Here is a 14,877-nt window from a genome sequence, read left to right on the forward strand (position 1 = left end):
TTGAAACAAAAGAGTGAGGGGAAGATGAAGAAAAGAGAGATGGAATTCCAAATGGAGACCTCTGTTCCATTTAATTATAGATGTCAATGTACCCCTTAAAAGACAAGTGGGGAAAAGGATTTGTAACATTAATGCAGATTTAGAAACTCAAGCCTTTGAGAGAATAGCCTTACCATCAAAAGAGTGAACATGGTCTGTCCAACATTGAATCCATGACGCCAATTGTGGTAGGTTATTTTTCGGTAACCTTTACTTAACGAGTAGATAAACCTGACTAGCACCTGTCAAATATTACAGGACATGTTATTGCAGGAGAATGAGCAAGGCTTTTCTCTGGCATTCAATAAAATGTACAATTTTTGACGGTTAAAGGAAAATAAGGTCAGAGGGTGACGTGGTGCAATGGAGCTCTTGCCAGAAATCTCCCACCCACCCCAACCTCCTCCCTCCACCCTTTACCCCCTCCAATAATCATGTGGCAACCAGAGACCAGGCACTACATAACAGCTCAGGAGGAACATTAGAATTAAATGTCAATTTTGCTCATTCCTGGATACCTCTGAATCATAGAATAATACAGTGCAAAAGGAGCATCTCTGTTCATCGAACTCTTTAAAAAAGTTCTCCACTTGCTCTTCCCCAACGCCCTCCAATTGTCCCCCTTCAAGAATTTGTCCAAATCTCTTTTGAGTTTACTGTTGAATCTCCTTCCACCACCCTTTTAAACCGCGCATTCCAGATCACAGCAACTCTCTGAATAAAAGGGATTTTCATCTCCTCCCTGGGTCCTTCAACAATTTCCATAAACCTCTGTCCTCTGGTTATCGACCCTCCCGTCAATGGAAACAGACTCTCCCGATTTGCTCTGTTAAAACCCCTCATAATTTTGAACATTTCTATTAAATCTCTCCTTAACCTTCTCTGTTCTGAGGAGAACAATCCCAGTTTTTCTGGCCGGAATTTTCCAGCCCCTCGTGCCAGCGGGATCTTCCTGTCCCACCGATGAGAATGGAAATTTCAATGGCACCGCCAATGGGAAGCCAGCTGCGGGGGCGGGGGGTAGGGAGCCTGCAAAATTCTGGCCTCTGTCTCTCCATATAAATAAGTCCCTCATGCATGGTACCATCCTAGTAAATCTCCTCTGCATCCTCTTCAAGGCCTTGACATCCTTCCCACGTTTTGAGTAAAAGGCTATTTTTTTTTCCAGCAAATTACTGTTTATACTCCAATGCCACATTAATCCTGTTTTCTTATAGTTTCAAATCCTAGATGTATCAAATTCAGTCGACAAGTGTTATGTGCTGAGTTAGATGACTTCTGTGGCTATTCTCCCCTCCCTAACATGCAGTTCTGATTGAAGTCATCTAACTCAGCACATAACATCAATCCAATTTGACCTTTCCTGGTCTGCATGGCCAAATTAGGCCACAATCTTACCTGCCTGAGCAACACCACATACTTTTAAAGTTAAAAAAATTTCACTTCAAAAATTACTCAATAAATGCCAGTTAAATGGCAGCTTTAGGGTTTGAGGTGTTGGGCTGAACTTTCTCGAGGATGAAGGAGTCATACTGCCAGGGCCATAAGTGGAAGCCACCTCGCTTCAGTAGGAACCGGAACACTAGGGCGGCAGCCAATTAAGAGGTGGTCGCTGAAGCTACCATCCAATTGCGGGTGGTGGCCCGCCCCCACCAAGAGCTGCCGGCCCAATCAGAAGGCTGACAAGTAGGCCAGCGGTGGCCATTTCTGGGGATGCAGCTTAAGGGAGAGGGCGCCCTCAAAGACATGTGAGTTAGGTGGGGCAAGAGGAGCCAGGCAGGCAGGCCCCGGAAATTGGGGAGGGGGGGAGGGGGCGGGGGGAGGAATCATGGTGAAGCGACAGCACGGTTTCTGCAGGGGGAAGCCATTTCCCCCCATGGAGTGCCCATCAAGGACGGCAACCCCTTTCCAGAACCTGCTGCAATGCTGGCAGGGTTTACCTGGCAGTCTCCCAACTGGTGGGCCCACTCGACATGGGCAAAAATGCCAGCAGGTGCAGGATGTGACCCATATTTGGCCACTTAAGTGGTTCAATTGGTTGCCTGGTGGACAGGCGTGTCGCCAAGGCTCCCGACGCTGGCAACATGCCATAGCGGCAGGAAGATGTTGTGCTCCTCCACCTCCCAATATCCTTCACCCCACTCTCATCATTTTGCCAGCCCTCCTGTCTGCCAGCCTGTAAAATTCAGCCCATCTTCTTTCATGAGGAGGAAAGCCTTGGGTTGGTTTGGTTTATTCAATAGTCTCACTGAAATTCATTTCCAGAAACTGATAACTCTGGGGAGAACCCTGTGGCCACCTGATATTTTACATCCTGGTATTCCCAGCAAAGGGCTTCTCATATTGTGGCATTAACTTACCTCACGTGGAATATGGAACTTGTTCACAACTTTTAACTCATAATACATCTGAATGCCACATCTCACAAGATCCATCTCAGTGTGCTCCAAATCACTGAAGCTGAATTCATAAAGGTTAAAGTCCTCGGCACGTGGGAGTTGCCCAGTCTGGAAAATAAGATGGTGAATTAGTTAGCCTTGACAGTATCAGTGTTTATGCAAAAGGAACATGTGACTGCACCATCATGCCCACTCACATTCTTAAAACGGAAAAGCGGATTTACAAAGGAAGATTGCAGTGTTACTCCTAATTGTACACTTCAAGCAGCATAATGTTCATCACAACTGCCTGTCATTCGTGGAAAAATCTGTAAACTTACCACCACATAAAACATCCATAAAATATGCACATGGTCATTAAATATCGATTCTACTTTTTACTCTGTGGTCGAATAGCAAAGAGAATTGAGAGATCCATATAATAATGAAATCTACTTTGTCACTGAATCTAATTAATTCATCAAGTGATCTGCATCCTCACTAAATATCAGGTTTGTTCTTCAAGAAAACTTCATATCATTAGTTAGAGCCATGCTGATGGAAATTAATGAGGAGCTTATTGACAAAGAACTTTATTGACAGGAACCAGAGTGCAGAAGAACACATTCTTTTTTGTTCTCTAGGACTCTGATCTCAGCCTCGGTGCTGTGGAGAGCCGCTAAGTGATGGATAGGGGCTTTTACCTATAAGGAGGAAGAGAAAGTCAGAGGATAAGGTGTCTCTGAGCCACCTACCAACTGGATCAGAATTGCTGAAGAACTGACAGTGGACTTGTACATGTGGGTGAGCAGACTTGCATGTGTATGGACTGTGCAAATCAAGTTGGAGTTTTCAGTAAAGAATATGTCCAGGCATTGCACCATTTTATTGAATGAAGCAAACGCATTGGGAACAATAGCTCCCTGGTGCGTTCTCCATGGCAACGCCTTGACAAATCAGAGCTGACTGGCCAAGCAATCAGCACCCTTTTCTCATGCAGTACAAATTCTTGCTCCTTTTGAAATTTTGCATTCTTTTGCCTGTCCTGATGAGTGCAAGATGAAGAGCTTCAACAGCATGTCTCTTTTATCAGCAATATTCAAGTACTGTGCCACCAAGCGACTGCTGATAAATTGTTTGCTTAGTATTTATTTGTGGTTTAAATGCCTTTTTGTCACATCAGTCCAATTTTGGAAATCAATGGATAGAAGCATTCTAACTCGTCTTACCAATATTTCCTGTAATTCTTCCTCTTCACATTGATCTGGTTCTTTTCCGAAAATTTCCCTTGTTGGCTGGTAGCAAAGAGAGATTTTTTTAGTAACTGAAGTAAGTAACCTCTGATAAACACTGAAAAATACATTCAAACAGAACTTACTATTGGAGAAATGATTTTTTTTTTTTGACATCTCCTTGTGCGGTTATAATAAAACCCTGAATTTGGTTCAACTTGTTTAAGTTGTGAGATTAAATATTGTGTGAATCAGAGATGGGAGAAGTCTTTGATTCTCCAGTCTACTTCGCACAATCCAATTATATGATGCAAATTGAATTTACGTAACATATTTATCAGCTTGAGGGGTTGCAGCTCTATATTGATTACACCAATATCGTGCTTCAGTGGATGAGCCAACTTGTGCACGCACAAGGAAGGAAGTAAAATCACTAGGCAATGCCAGTTTAGATGCACTCCCCATATCCTTCTGTTTCCTTCTCCCTCACGTATGCAGCAAGCCTTCTCGTAAATGTATTAATGTTATCTGCTACAATCACACACCCTCACTACGCTTTGCGTAAAGAAATTCTTCCTAAATTCTTCAATCCATCTGTTAGCAACTATTTTAGATTTATACATCAACCTCCTTGTTCTGGGTTCACCTACGTGGAAACAATTTCTTCATATCCACCCGATCAAACCTCTTCAATATTCTATAAGGCAACTAGCAGGTCATGTTTTAATCTCCTTCCCAAAGTAAAGAGCACCCCATTTCCCCCCTCTACCACCCCCCCACCCACCCCCCCACCCACCCAACCAACCAAACGCCGCTTCTTTCCTGATAGATGCATCCTGTCAATGCTGGTAACATCCTTGTAAATCTTTTCAGTAGGTTTTCAAGTGTTTAATATCCTTATGCTTGTATAAATGTGAGCAACTACACAAATACTCCAAGTGTGATCTAAGTAAGGTTCTATGAAGTTTAACATTACCTCACATCGTTTGTATTCTAAGCCTCTTGAGATGAACCCCAGCACTTTGCAATATTTATGACTTCCTGATTTTGCTAACTTTAGTGATTTATTTGCATTCACAAATCTCTTTGCCTTGCTACCCCTATTTAGTCTTTTACCATCTAAGGAATGTGACTTCCTTAGTCCTACATACCAAAATGAACTACCGACAACTCTAAAATTTATTGTTGCATGGTATGTGGACTTCACTAGCAAGGCCAGCAGTTACTGCCCATCGCTAAATGCCCTTGAACTGAGTGGCTTGCTAGGCCATTTCAGAGGGCAGTTCAGAGTCAAACACATTACTGTGTGCCTGAAGTCACATGTAGATCAGATCAGGTAAGGACAGCAGATTTCCTTCCCTAAAGGGCATTAGTGACTAAATGGGTTTTTAACCACTATCAATGATAGTTTCCTGGCCACTATTACTGAAGCTAGCTTTATATTCCAGATTTATTCAATTTCTACCATCTGCCATGGTGGAATTTGTACCCATGTCCCCCGAGCATTTGCCTGGGCCTCTGGATTACTAGTCCACTATGCCACCACCTCCCCATAATTATACCAAATTTCATTTGCCATTTATCTGTCTACTTTGCAAAACCTGTTTATGTCTGTATTTTGGTGCCGTCCTCCACATAATTAGTCAAATCCCCAAGTCCAAGGATAGAGTGACTGAGCACTTGAACAAATATGAACTGATCAGAGTGAGCCAGATTGACTTTGTCAAATGAGTATTTCCACGCTGAGGAAGTCCAAAAAAGTTAGACAAGGGCACACATAGGACCTTCAGGAGGCATTTGATAAAGTTCCACACAAAACCTTATTGGCACAGAGTAGAATGAACAGATTGGAGGTAGCCTTTTGACTTGGATTGGAAATTGTTTGGGAGGGAGAGACTGTGATTGGGAATAATGGGTAGGTGCACAGATTGGCAGGATGTGATTAGCGGCTTTCCCCAAGGATCTGTTCTGGGGCCTCAACCTCTCACCCTCTCTATTCATGATTTTACAGGAATGGAGGGTAGTATATACAAATTTGCATATTTTACTAAATTAGGAGGCACAATAAATAGTGTCTCCAAATGGCAACAGGGAGTTACAGAGGGACATAGACAAATGAGTGGGCAAAACTTTGGCAGATGGAGTTTAACGTGACTGAGGATAAGGTCATCCACTTTGAACCTAAGAACAATAAATCTGAGCATTTTCTAACTGATGAGAAATTAGGGACTATAGAAGAGCAAAGAGATTTGGGAGTCCAGATAAACAAATCATTTAAAGGCAATCAAAAAGGCTAATGGAATGTTGTCCTTTATCTCAAAGGAGCTGGATTATAAAAGGGAGGAAGTTGTGCTGCAGTTGTATAAAGCCTTGGTCAAACCATATCCAGAGTACTGTGCTCAGATCTGGGCACCACACTTCAGAAAGTATATATTGGCTTTGGAATGGGTGCAGCACAAGTTCAGCATAATGATTCTGGAGGCTATAGTGTTAAATTGAGGACAGGTTGCATAAACTTGCCTTGTATCTCTTTGAGTTTGGAAAGGGGTTCTAAGAGAGATGTTCAAAATTATAAAAGGATATAGGGTAGATACAGAAAAACTATTCCCTCCGATGGGGAAAATCAATATAACAAGGGGGCACAATCTTAAAATTAGAACTAAGCCATTTAGGAGGGAAGTCAGGCAGCACTCTTCACACAAAGAGCAGAAGAAATCTGGAACTTACTCTTCAAAAGGCTGTGGAGATTTCAAGATTGAGATACATAGATCTTTGTCAGGTAAGGGTATCAATGGATATGGAGCTAAGGCAGGTAAATAGAGTTGAGGTACAGATCAGCCATGATCTAATTAAATGGCGGAGCAGATGCGAGGGATTTTAATGGTCCATTTCTGTTCCCACGTCCCTAATTTGGTATCAACATCATTGCTCCAATTCCTGAGACAGGGTTATTTACGTATATGGTGAAAAGCAGTGAGTCCAGCTCTGATCCCTGCTGTGATTGGTTCCTAAATAATTGCTTGCTTCGCATTTGGGATTTATTATTGCATCACGTCTTTAAAGTGTTTTAACTGAGATAATCTGGTTAATTGATGACAGACATGGAACTACTAGATAATTCAAACGTCATAAGGGAGAAGGTGACGTAGTGGTAATGTCACAGGACTAGTAATCCAGAGACCCAGGCTAATGCTCCGGTGACATGGGCTCAAAATCCTACCATGACAGCTAATTCAGTTAATAAACCTGGAATGATAAAGCTAGTCTCAGTAACAGTGACCATGAAACTATCATCGACAATTGCAAAAACTCATCTGGTTTGCTAATGCCCCTTTAGAGAAGGAAATCTGCCATCCTTACCTGGTCTGGCCTACATGCGACTCCAGACCCCCAGCAACGTGACTGACTCTTAACTGTCCTCTGAAATGCTCTAGCAAGCCATTCAGTTCAAGAGCAATTAGGGATGGGCAACAAATGCTGGTCCAGCCAGTGATGCCCACATCCCATCACACAAATGACTTACAAAAGTCAGTAGAACTAGAAGCCTGAATCAATTAAAATCGACTAATTGCTAGATGTTGCTTTACCTTATTCAATATATTTAATCAGCACAGCTGTGCAGAGGGTGTGTTAAGCATTGCAGAGGCATTATAATATAAAGTAAACAGGTATTAGAGCAAATGGATCTGATGATGTACAGAATATCATCTGCATTATCCTAGTATCTGTTTATACTGTAGTTAATTATTGACAAATAAATATTATACAATATATTGTTTGTTATTTAGTGGTTATTTATATGCTTCCGGCAGACAGGAATGTTTAGATGCATTATGGAGTAGAATAAATCTAAAGTCTTGAATCGCCTTCTCATTGTTGATAATTTTAATATTGTGAGAGAAACAATAATTAATGCCCAGGAGTAACTAGAGCTAAGATGGTTCAGATCAGGTAGTTAGCGCTTGCAAAACATTTCAAAGCTGACAACTGCAACTAGAAATGAGACTGGAGCTTTAAAGTAATTCCTGTGATTAGTATTCTACATGTAAGGACAGATTGCCAGGCAATATTGCCATTCCAACCCTTTGTTGGATGCAAACATAGGGTCAATATAGAAAGCTAGGTTAAACCTGTGATTCTGTAGCCACAGTTTTGCTCTCAATGCATAAATCTAGCAAGATGCTGCTAGCTAAATATATTACACGACAGAAACAGTTTGCCCTTTAGCTGTAAATGGCTGGTAACCAGTTTACAATGGTTGCATTCTGTATAGTTTGCTACTGCCCTATATGGTCATTGTTACACATGTTGATTGTCTAAAGAGTTATATCATTCATTTACTGCCTTGGGTCTACTTGTTGTAAATAGTAATAGCTTAAATTTACACTATCTTCCTGATTAAGCATTTGATAAACCATATCATTTGTGTGCAAGAGCAGACTGAATTGGAATACTACATGGCAACAATGTGGAACCACGGATGTGATGATTATTGTGACAGCCTTTCCCCTGTCACCCACACACACCAAAAAATATTCTGTGCTTTTTTAAAAAATGATGGTTCCACTTCTCAGGCAAAGACATACCAGTATATTCTGAATTTCATCCTTGCTGCATTTCACGTGATATAACACCATCCCCTGAGCGATATCTTTCCGATTTTCGAGCCTGTTCATTTTATCATATGTATCCGTATTGAGAACAGACCAGCCTAAGAACTGGGTCAAGGACTGAGGGAGAGACAAGAGGAGAAAAAGTACTGAGATTCTTGCCTGTGAGCTCTGAGTGGACAATGTTTAAATTAGTTTAGGTAAATAAGACTAAAAGTCACAGGGTACGAGTCTTACTTCCATAAGAACTTCGTCCATTTCGTCAAAAGGTTTTCCATCTTTCCGGTTGTAAAATGTGGCAATTCCAACAATCTCTTCCTTCTTGTTTACTATTGGCATCGAAAGGACATTTTTGATAGTCCATCCAAAGTTATCCAAGGGTTCTGTCTGAATGTGACAAAAAATGCATTTTAAAGGCATCACGATCGGATTGAAGTTCGTCATTATACATGAAAACATAACTGGCCACAACCTTCCTCTCCTATGTGCCTGGGAACCACTCAACAGTTGCTGTTCCACTCTTGATCCTGCACCAAGGAGTAATGACCTACGCCTGTAAATACAGGTGAGTAGAGGCTCGGTGCAGCACAGTTCAGACCACTGTTCAGGTGCACAGAGGAGAGGAATATTGGAGGCAACAAGGACAAGTAACAGAAAAAGTCTTCTCAATCCAACAAGCTCAATTCTGTTTGATAGATCAGGTTTACCTGTCCACCTTCTTGCAATATTTCTCAAATGCTTACCCCTGCGAATTCTGTCCAGTTGGAAGGTAAACCATTTATAATGGCTGTCCCAAAGGCAACTTCCTCCATGACTCTATTATCCTTTGGAGCAAAAATCTTATCTTCCCTCTTGCTCCTTACTTCCTGAAGATGGAAGGTGGGGTAATTTGTGTGATTCACTCCTTGCCACTCTGATCTGGCCATGTTAACTGTTTGGCGGGAAGCATTGCTGTAATAAAACGATACCTGGGCAGAGATTGTGAGGCTGACTGTTGGGCATAAGTTGAGTGGTAATGCCCCAACGCTTGGGTGGTTGGATGATTGCTGCTGCCTGCTGCCGCTGTGGCATGGAGACTGTGGAAGGCTGACCACTGGTGGCCAGAACATCTGCCTGTTTGAAGTGGTAGATCTTTTTCATATGAAAATTGGATTCCTATGGTGTACATGGGACACAATTACCATTTTAGGACAGAAGTAGGCGGAATGTGTGCTGTGCAAATTCCATGCAGTTTCTGATGGAGGTCCAAACAAAGAGAAGGCCAAAAGGGAAGTGTTTATCTATTTATTTCTATGGAGCTTTAAATTACAAGAGTGCTCCTCCAAGCTCTAGAGAAAAAAATAACCTGGGCTGCTGCCGCATCAGACATCCATCACCCTGCGAGTGAATTCCCCACTCCCCTCCCACATACCCCAACCCCCCATCACCCATGACCTCCCTTTCCCCATTCTCCCACTACCACTACTCTACCTTTTCTGGGCCAAGGCAGCCTGGGGTGCCTAATATTGCACTGCCTCAGAGCCAGTGGGGTGCACTGGAGCACCTGTTTTCCACCCGTTGACCACAGAGTAGAGTGGGGGTGGGGGGTTTGTCAGTGAGGACCCACTCTCTAAATGAATCAGCCCTGCCATCAGCATTCCCAGCTGAGCAGCTAGCAAGTTTCACTGGTTGGCTCCCTTATGGTCCAATTTACCCACCTTTGCCTCAGCACCAGAATTTCCTCCTCAAACCTCTGCCAGTCTCTCTCTCTCTCTTTTTCTTTAAGATGGGTCCTAAATTCTACCTCTTTGCCCAAGCTCCTGTCCTAATATCTCATTATGCAGCAAATTCTGCCCGATAAGCTCCTGTGAAGTGCATTGGGATGTTTTTTAACTGCATTAAAGGTGCTATATAAATGCAAATTGTTGCTGATGATGTTGATGCTATGGTAAAATGAAAATAAGATGTAAGTGCAGAAGCAGTGACACCTGATATGATGATGAGGTCACGTAGTTTTCAGAAGAAGCCACCCAACTCCACTTCACAACGCCCAACTCCACCCTCCTCTGCCCCACTCCACTCTGCACCTCCTCACTACACTCTGCTCTGTTCCACTCTGCTGTTGTCCATCCCACTTCACTTTACTCTGCCCCACTGAACTCTGTGCCTCCTCACTCCATTATATTCTACTCCTTTCTGCTCCACCCTGCCACTCTCCTCTGTGGCTCTTCGTTCTGTTCCCAAAGTTGTTTTCAACTGATAATGTTCCTTATAACTGGCGGATTCGCTTTTCAATGTTTAACATTTCACCCATCCTTTTGAAACCACTATGTTGTGGTTCTGTACATTTAAAGCACAGTAATATTAATGATGCCTGTCCCCCTATCCATTCGATTTGATGCAATTCTGAACAGAATGTCTCAAGCACTTTTTTGCCATTTCTTGTTCCTGGATAACGACCTCTAACATTGCAGAGTTGTTTTTTTTTGTTAATTAGTTGGGTGTTTTACCTGGAAGGTAAATGTCTCATCTGCTGCTGCATTCATGATATTGCAGATCTGTGAAGATAATTAATTCAAACCACATCACTGAGGAAAATAATTCAAGAACGTTTTTAAAATCAGAAACGATTGAGTGGCAGGGAAGAACGCATTCCCCACTGCCGCATAATTATTTCCCACACGCTTTAAGATTTCAATCCCAGTTGGTGTTACTGGTGGAACCAAAAGGGCAATCTTCTCCACAGGGAAAGATGGGAAATTGGGAAGTGAATCACCAGGTGCTTTGCCCAGCAACCTCTTTGGCAGTAGTATTTCCCAAGCTCTACTGATCGGGGAGGTGGTAGCACAGTGGTATTGTCACTGGCCTAATTTCCCAGAGAGCTAGGATAATGCTCTAGGGACCTGGGTTTGAATCCCACCACGGCAGATGGTGAAGTTTGAATCTATTAAAGGTCTAATGATGACCAGAAAACCATTGCTGATTGTCATAAACACCCATCTGGTTCACTAAGGTCCTTTAGTGAAGGAAATCTGTCACCCTTATCTGACCTGGCCTATATGTGACTCCAGACCCACATCAATGTAGCTGACTCTTAAATGCCCTCTGATCAAGGGCAATTAGGGATGGACAATAAATGCCGGCCTAGCCAGTGACACCCACATCCCATGACCGAATGTAAAAAAAAAAGCTATTCCTATGGGACGGATGGACAATATTGGAAATTGGGCGGTTTCCCATCTGGTTCCATTGTGTTGTATTACTGGCGTTCCTCACTTTTGGTAATAATCCTGAAAAATCCCACTCCCTTTCAGGAGAGCTACCTTTCCCTGAAACTCATCTTTATTGACAATTCGAAAACCATTCAATAGCAAGTAATTTTTATCAGGAGGACAGCCTCTATCTTGATTTTCCGGCCGCAGGGCCATTGGGCAGAACTTAATTGTCACGGTCATTCACCGGCTAGAAAACTGGTGACAACCCTGCCGTGGCTACTTTTGGGAGGCCCAATGGGAATAAGTCCTGATCCAGCGCTTACCTCCCCGTCACTTACCTTGGGCTTCCTGACTACTGTGAGGGGAAACTTTCCTCCTGAAACCCTAGCGCAGATGTCACGCGTCCAAGAACTGCTGCACTGGCAGTGTCACCGGGAGGGGTGGCAATGGAGCCCCAGGGATAAGTGAGAAGGGCAGGTTCACCAGGACCAAGCAGGGAGGCCCCGGTGAGGTGTGGTGGGATGGGGGGGCATCATATTTAGGGCAGGTGGATGGTTTCACCTGTGGGCGGCCCATACCTTCAATGGGTATCTCCATGGAAGGGAACCCCACGCCAAACAGACTGCAGGTATACCTGCCAAGGTTTAGCTGGTGGGTTGCCTGCCTGCCTGAGGCCTTGCCGGCTGCTTGTTAAACGCTACCGGCAGCATTTGAGGCCCTTGAGTGCCTCAACTGGCCTCCAAGTGGGAGGGCCATCCTCAGGCTAAATTGGAGGGAGGCAGGAAGGCAGCAGGATCCTCACCCCGCACCTTCCCATCTGACTGCACAACACCCGCCCCACCACCTCCAAACCACCCTCTGGTGGGCATTCAATTCCAATATTGGGTTTCACTTGGGGATACCAAACAGAATTCAGCATAAAAAGTACTCTTTTTAAATATATGGCCCAATCAAGCTAAAAGAAACTCAGCTCAAGCCAAAAATAAGCCCCAACAAAAGCAACGGGAACCTTCCCAACTAAATTATAGGGCAGAATCTTTGGTTCGGCGAGCAGGGTCGAGGCCTGCTCATCGAGGCCTAAAACGATGCGCGGTAACATTGGGCGTGCATCCCAATGTCATTGCGCGTCATTCAGATTTTCAATTCGGCAGGTGAGTAGCAGAGTCGGCTGCACGCCCACCAAACTGTTAAAGGCCTATTAAGGACAGTTAACTATCATTGAAAATAATAAATGGAGCTGCTCATCCAACCTTAAGGGTTGGCGGGCAGGCGAAGAACCCAGGCAGCCATCGCATTTTTCATGGAACCTCATCCACGGGCGGCTTGAAGGTTCATGAAGGTTTTTAAAGGCTTGAAAAAATTTTTAATAAAATTCATAGACATGTCCCAGCTCATGTGACAGTTTTACCTGAGGGGACATGTCCTAAAAATTTGTTTTTTCTTTTATTAAAATTTTTTTTAACTTGAACTAATCTCCCTGAGGCAGCTCTGTGCCTCATGCGCGCGAAAGAGCACAGGCCCCGACTCAGGCAACTCCCCCCTAACCCCGCCCGCGCAGGGAGCGCTCAGTGCTTCCAGGCATGCGTCACGCTGGGCGGGCCTTAATTGGCCCGCTCACGTAAAATGGCAGCACCCAGTCGATCGCAGGTGGCGATCGACTGCGCACACACCTGCGCCCGCCCCCGCACAACCCCCCCGACGGGGAGAGAATTCCCCCCATAATGTTGATATCAGTGTCTGAAGGACACCCTACAATGCCCACCCATCGCGAAAGACCTCAATAATTCTAGCATAATTATCTCCAAGGCCACCCAGGCACAGAGAATACCAGGGCATCCAGGGGGGTCAACCCCATCATCCTGGACCTGAAAATCAGTGTCTTGGCTAGGGTCCATGAAAAGACTCATGAAGGGGTCCTCCAATTTACTTGGCAACTTTCACACTGGAGGGACAAGAATCAAGAGTTTAGGGCTGAAGTGCTGGCCAAAGGTTGAAGGAGTAGCCCCCTTAAGGAGCTGTACAGGGCTGTATTCTCTCGTGGTCCATTGAACACAGCTTTTTCTGGGCAGCAAAAATCAAAAGTGGCCTCAATATCCATACAAGCCCGTGACAATTTATTACATGCATTTGCTCTGTGCAATACCCCCAACCTCCAGATTCCCAATGGTGCAGAGAGGACCAAAGTCTTCCACTGGGGTTCCCCACCTCTATCAGACAGCAAAATGGGATGGCCAGGTGGATGCTGAGGCTAGTGTGTAGGAGCAGCCAATACAGGGAATCTCCCCAGTGCAGAGCAGAATGGCATGGGGAGGGAGTTTCCAAAAGATCTTTTAGTGGTGATGTAGAGGTTCTAGAGGGAGTATTTGAGGGATGCACACCATTGAGAAATTCCACCTGAATGAGGGTAAGATCATGTGGGATTGCCTCACGCCCTTTAACCTCCTCAATACCCTTAAAGGAATTAGGGCTAAGCGTGACTTTCACACCTAGATGGTGTTGGCTGTGGGTTAGATATAGCGCGAGGGCATCCAAGCACTAGCACCTCTGGTGACGTCTAGCTTGTGCCACTACTAATCAGTACGTCACTGATTATGGTTATCTTTACAGCCAGGGCTCTCTACACTGCCAGCCAAGTGTCACCAGGGCCAACTAGACAGGGGTTTGGATTATGGAGTTCTTTGAAAATAATTTAGTCGACTTCTAAGTAGCTGACGTTCCTTAAGCTAAGATTCATTCTCATAGCCCTCCTCCTGTCAAGACAAAATTATTTCACTACATATAATATTTTAACAGCTCTGAAAACAAAACTTACCAAGCCAGTTTCTGCAACATAGGTTGGTAGTCCACTGAACAAGGCCCAGTGATCAGCGGGTGGAGTCCTGAAGAAAAGACAGAGAAAAGCACAAGTTGTTCTACTATATGGTCTCTTACCACTTGAGAAATAATTGCCAATTGAGAGGCACTTAAAACTCACGGAATGACTTTAATCTCCTCCTTTCCATGTAGAAAGTAGTCAATGATTTTGTGAAAGATTATTTCCTACAAAATAATAATATATGCAATAAGCAGACAATAGATGGAACATTTAACAATAATGATATCAATAGGAATCGCTTTTTTTTTATGACCTGCAGCAGTTGGTGTCAGCCATGGCTCAGTTGCTAGCACACTTGCCTTCTGAGCCAGAGGCCAGAATCCTCCCAGACCTGTGGAACCAGCACAGGAGGCGGGTGGCGGTATGGGAATTTGGAACGTGACATGTTCCCGCCTCCATGCCTTTTTCCTGGAGGCAGGCTCCCAGAGGCAAGGCTTCCCGCTTGGCAGCGCACAGGCCTCTGGCTGGTCCCGGAGCCCAGCAACGCTTTGGAGGCAGCTTCATGGAGGGAGGTCAGATGGCAATCATACGCTGAAGCACTTGCTGGTC

General features: G+C 44.1%; 1 protein-coding gene across 1 annotated transcript in view; it reads right to left on the reverse strand.

Annotated features, from left to right (window-relative positions):
- The window catches only part of LOC144674473 (rod cGMP-specific 3',5'-cyclic phosphodiesterase subunit beta-like), a 62,877-nt gene that overhangs the window by 22,640 nt on the left and 25,360 nt on the right, over positions 1–14,877 (reverse strand). Inside the window, exons 6-13 of the mRNA XM_078535825.1 lie at positions 14,428–14,492; positions 14,266–14,332; positions 10,749–10,796; positions 8,497–8,646; positions 8,236–8,379; positions 3,647–3,712; positions 2,400–2,546; positions 174–281 (exon numbers count right to left, since the gene is read on the reverse strand). Coding sequence (XP_078391951.1) covers positions 174–281; positions 2,400–2,546; positions 3,647–3,712; positions 8,236–8,379; positions 8,497–8,646; positions 10,749–10,796; positions 14,266–14,332; positions 14,428–14,492 — 795 coding nt within the window. The remainder of the gene's footprint in view (positions 1–173; positions 282–2,399; positions 2,547–3,646; positions 3,713–8,235; positions 8,380–8,496; positions 8,647–10,748; positions 10,797–14,265; positions 14,333–14,427; positions 14,493–14,877) is intronic.

This window comes from Cetorhinus maximus, chromosome 1 (genome assembly GCF_964194155.1).
Source record: "Cetorhinus maximus chromosome 1, sCetMax3.hap1.1, whole genome shotgun sequence".
In the NCBI taxonomy this organism is placed as follows: Eukaryota; Metazoa; Chordata; class Chondrichthyes; order Lamniformes; family Cetorhinidae; genus Cetorhinus; species Cetorhinus maximus.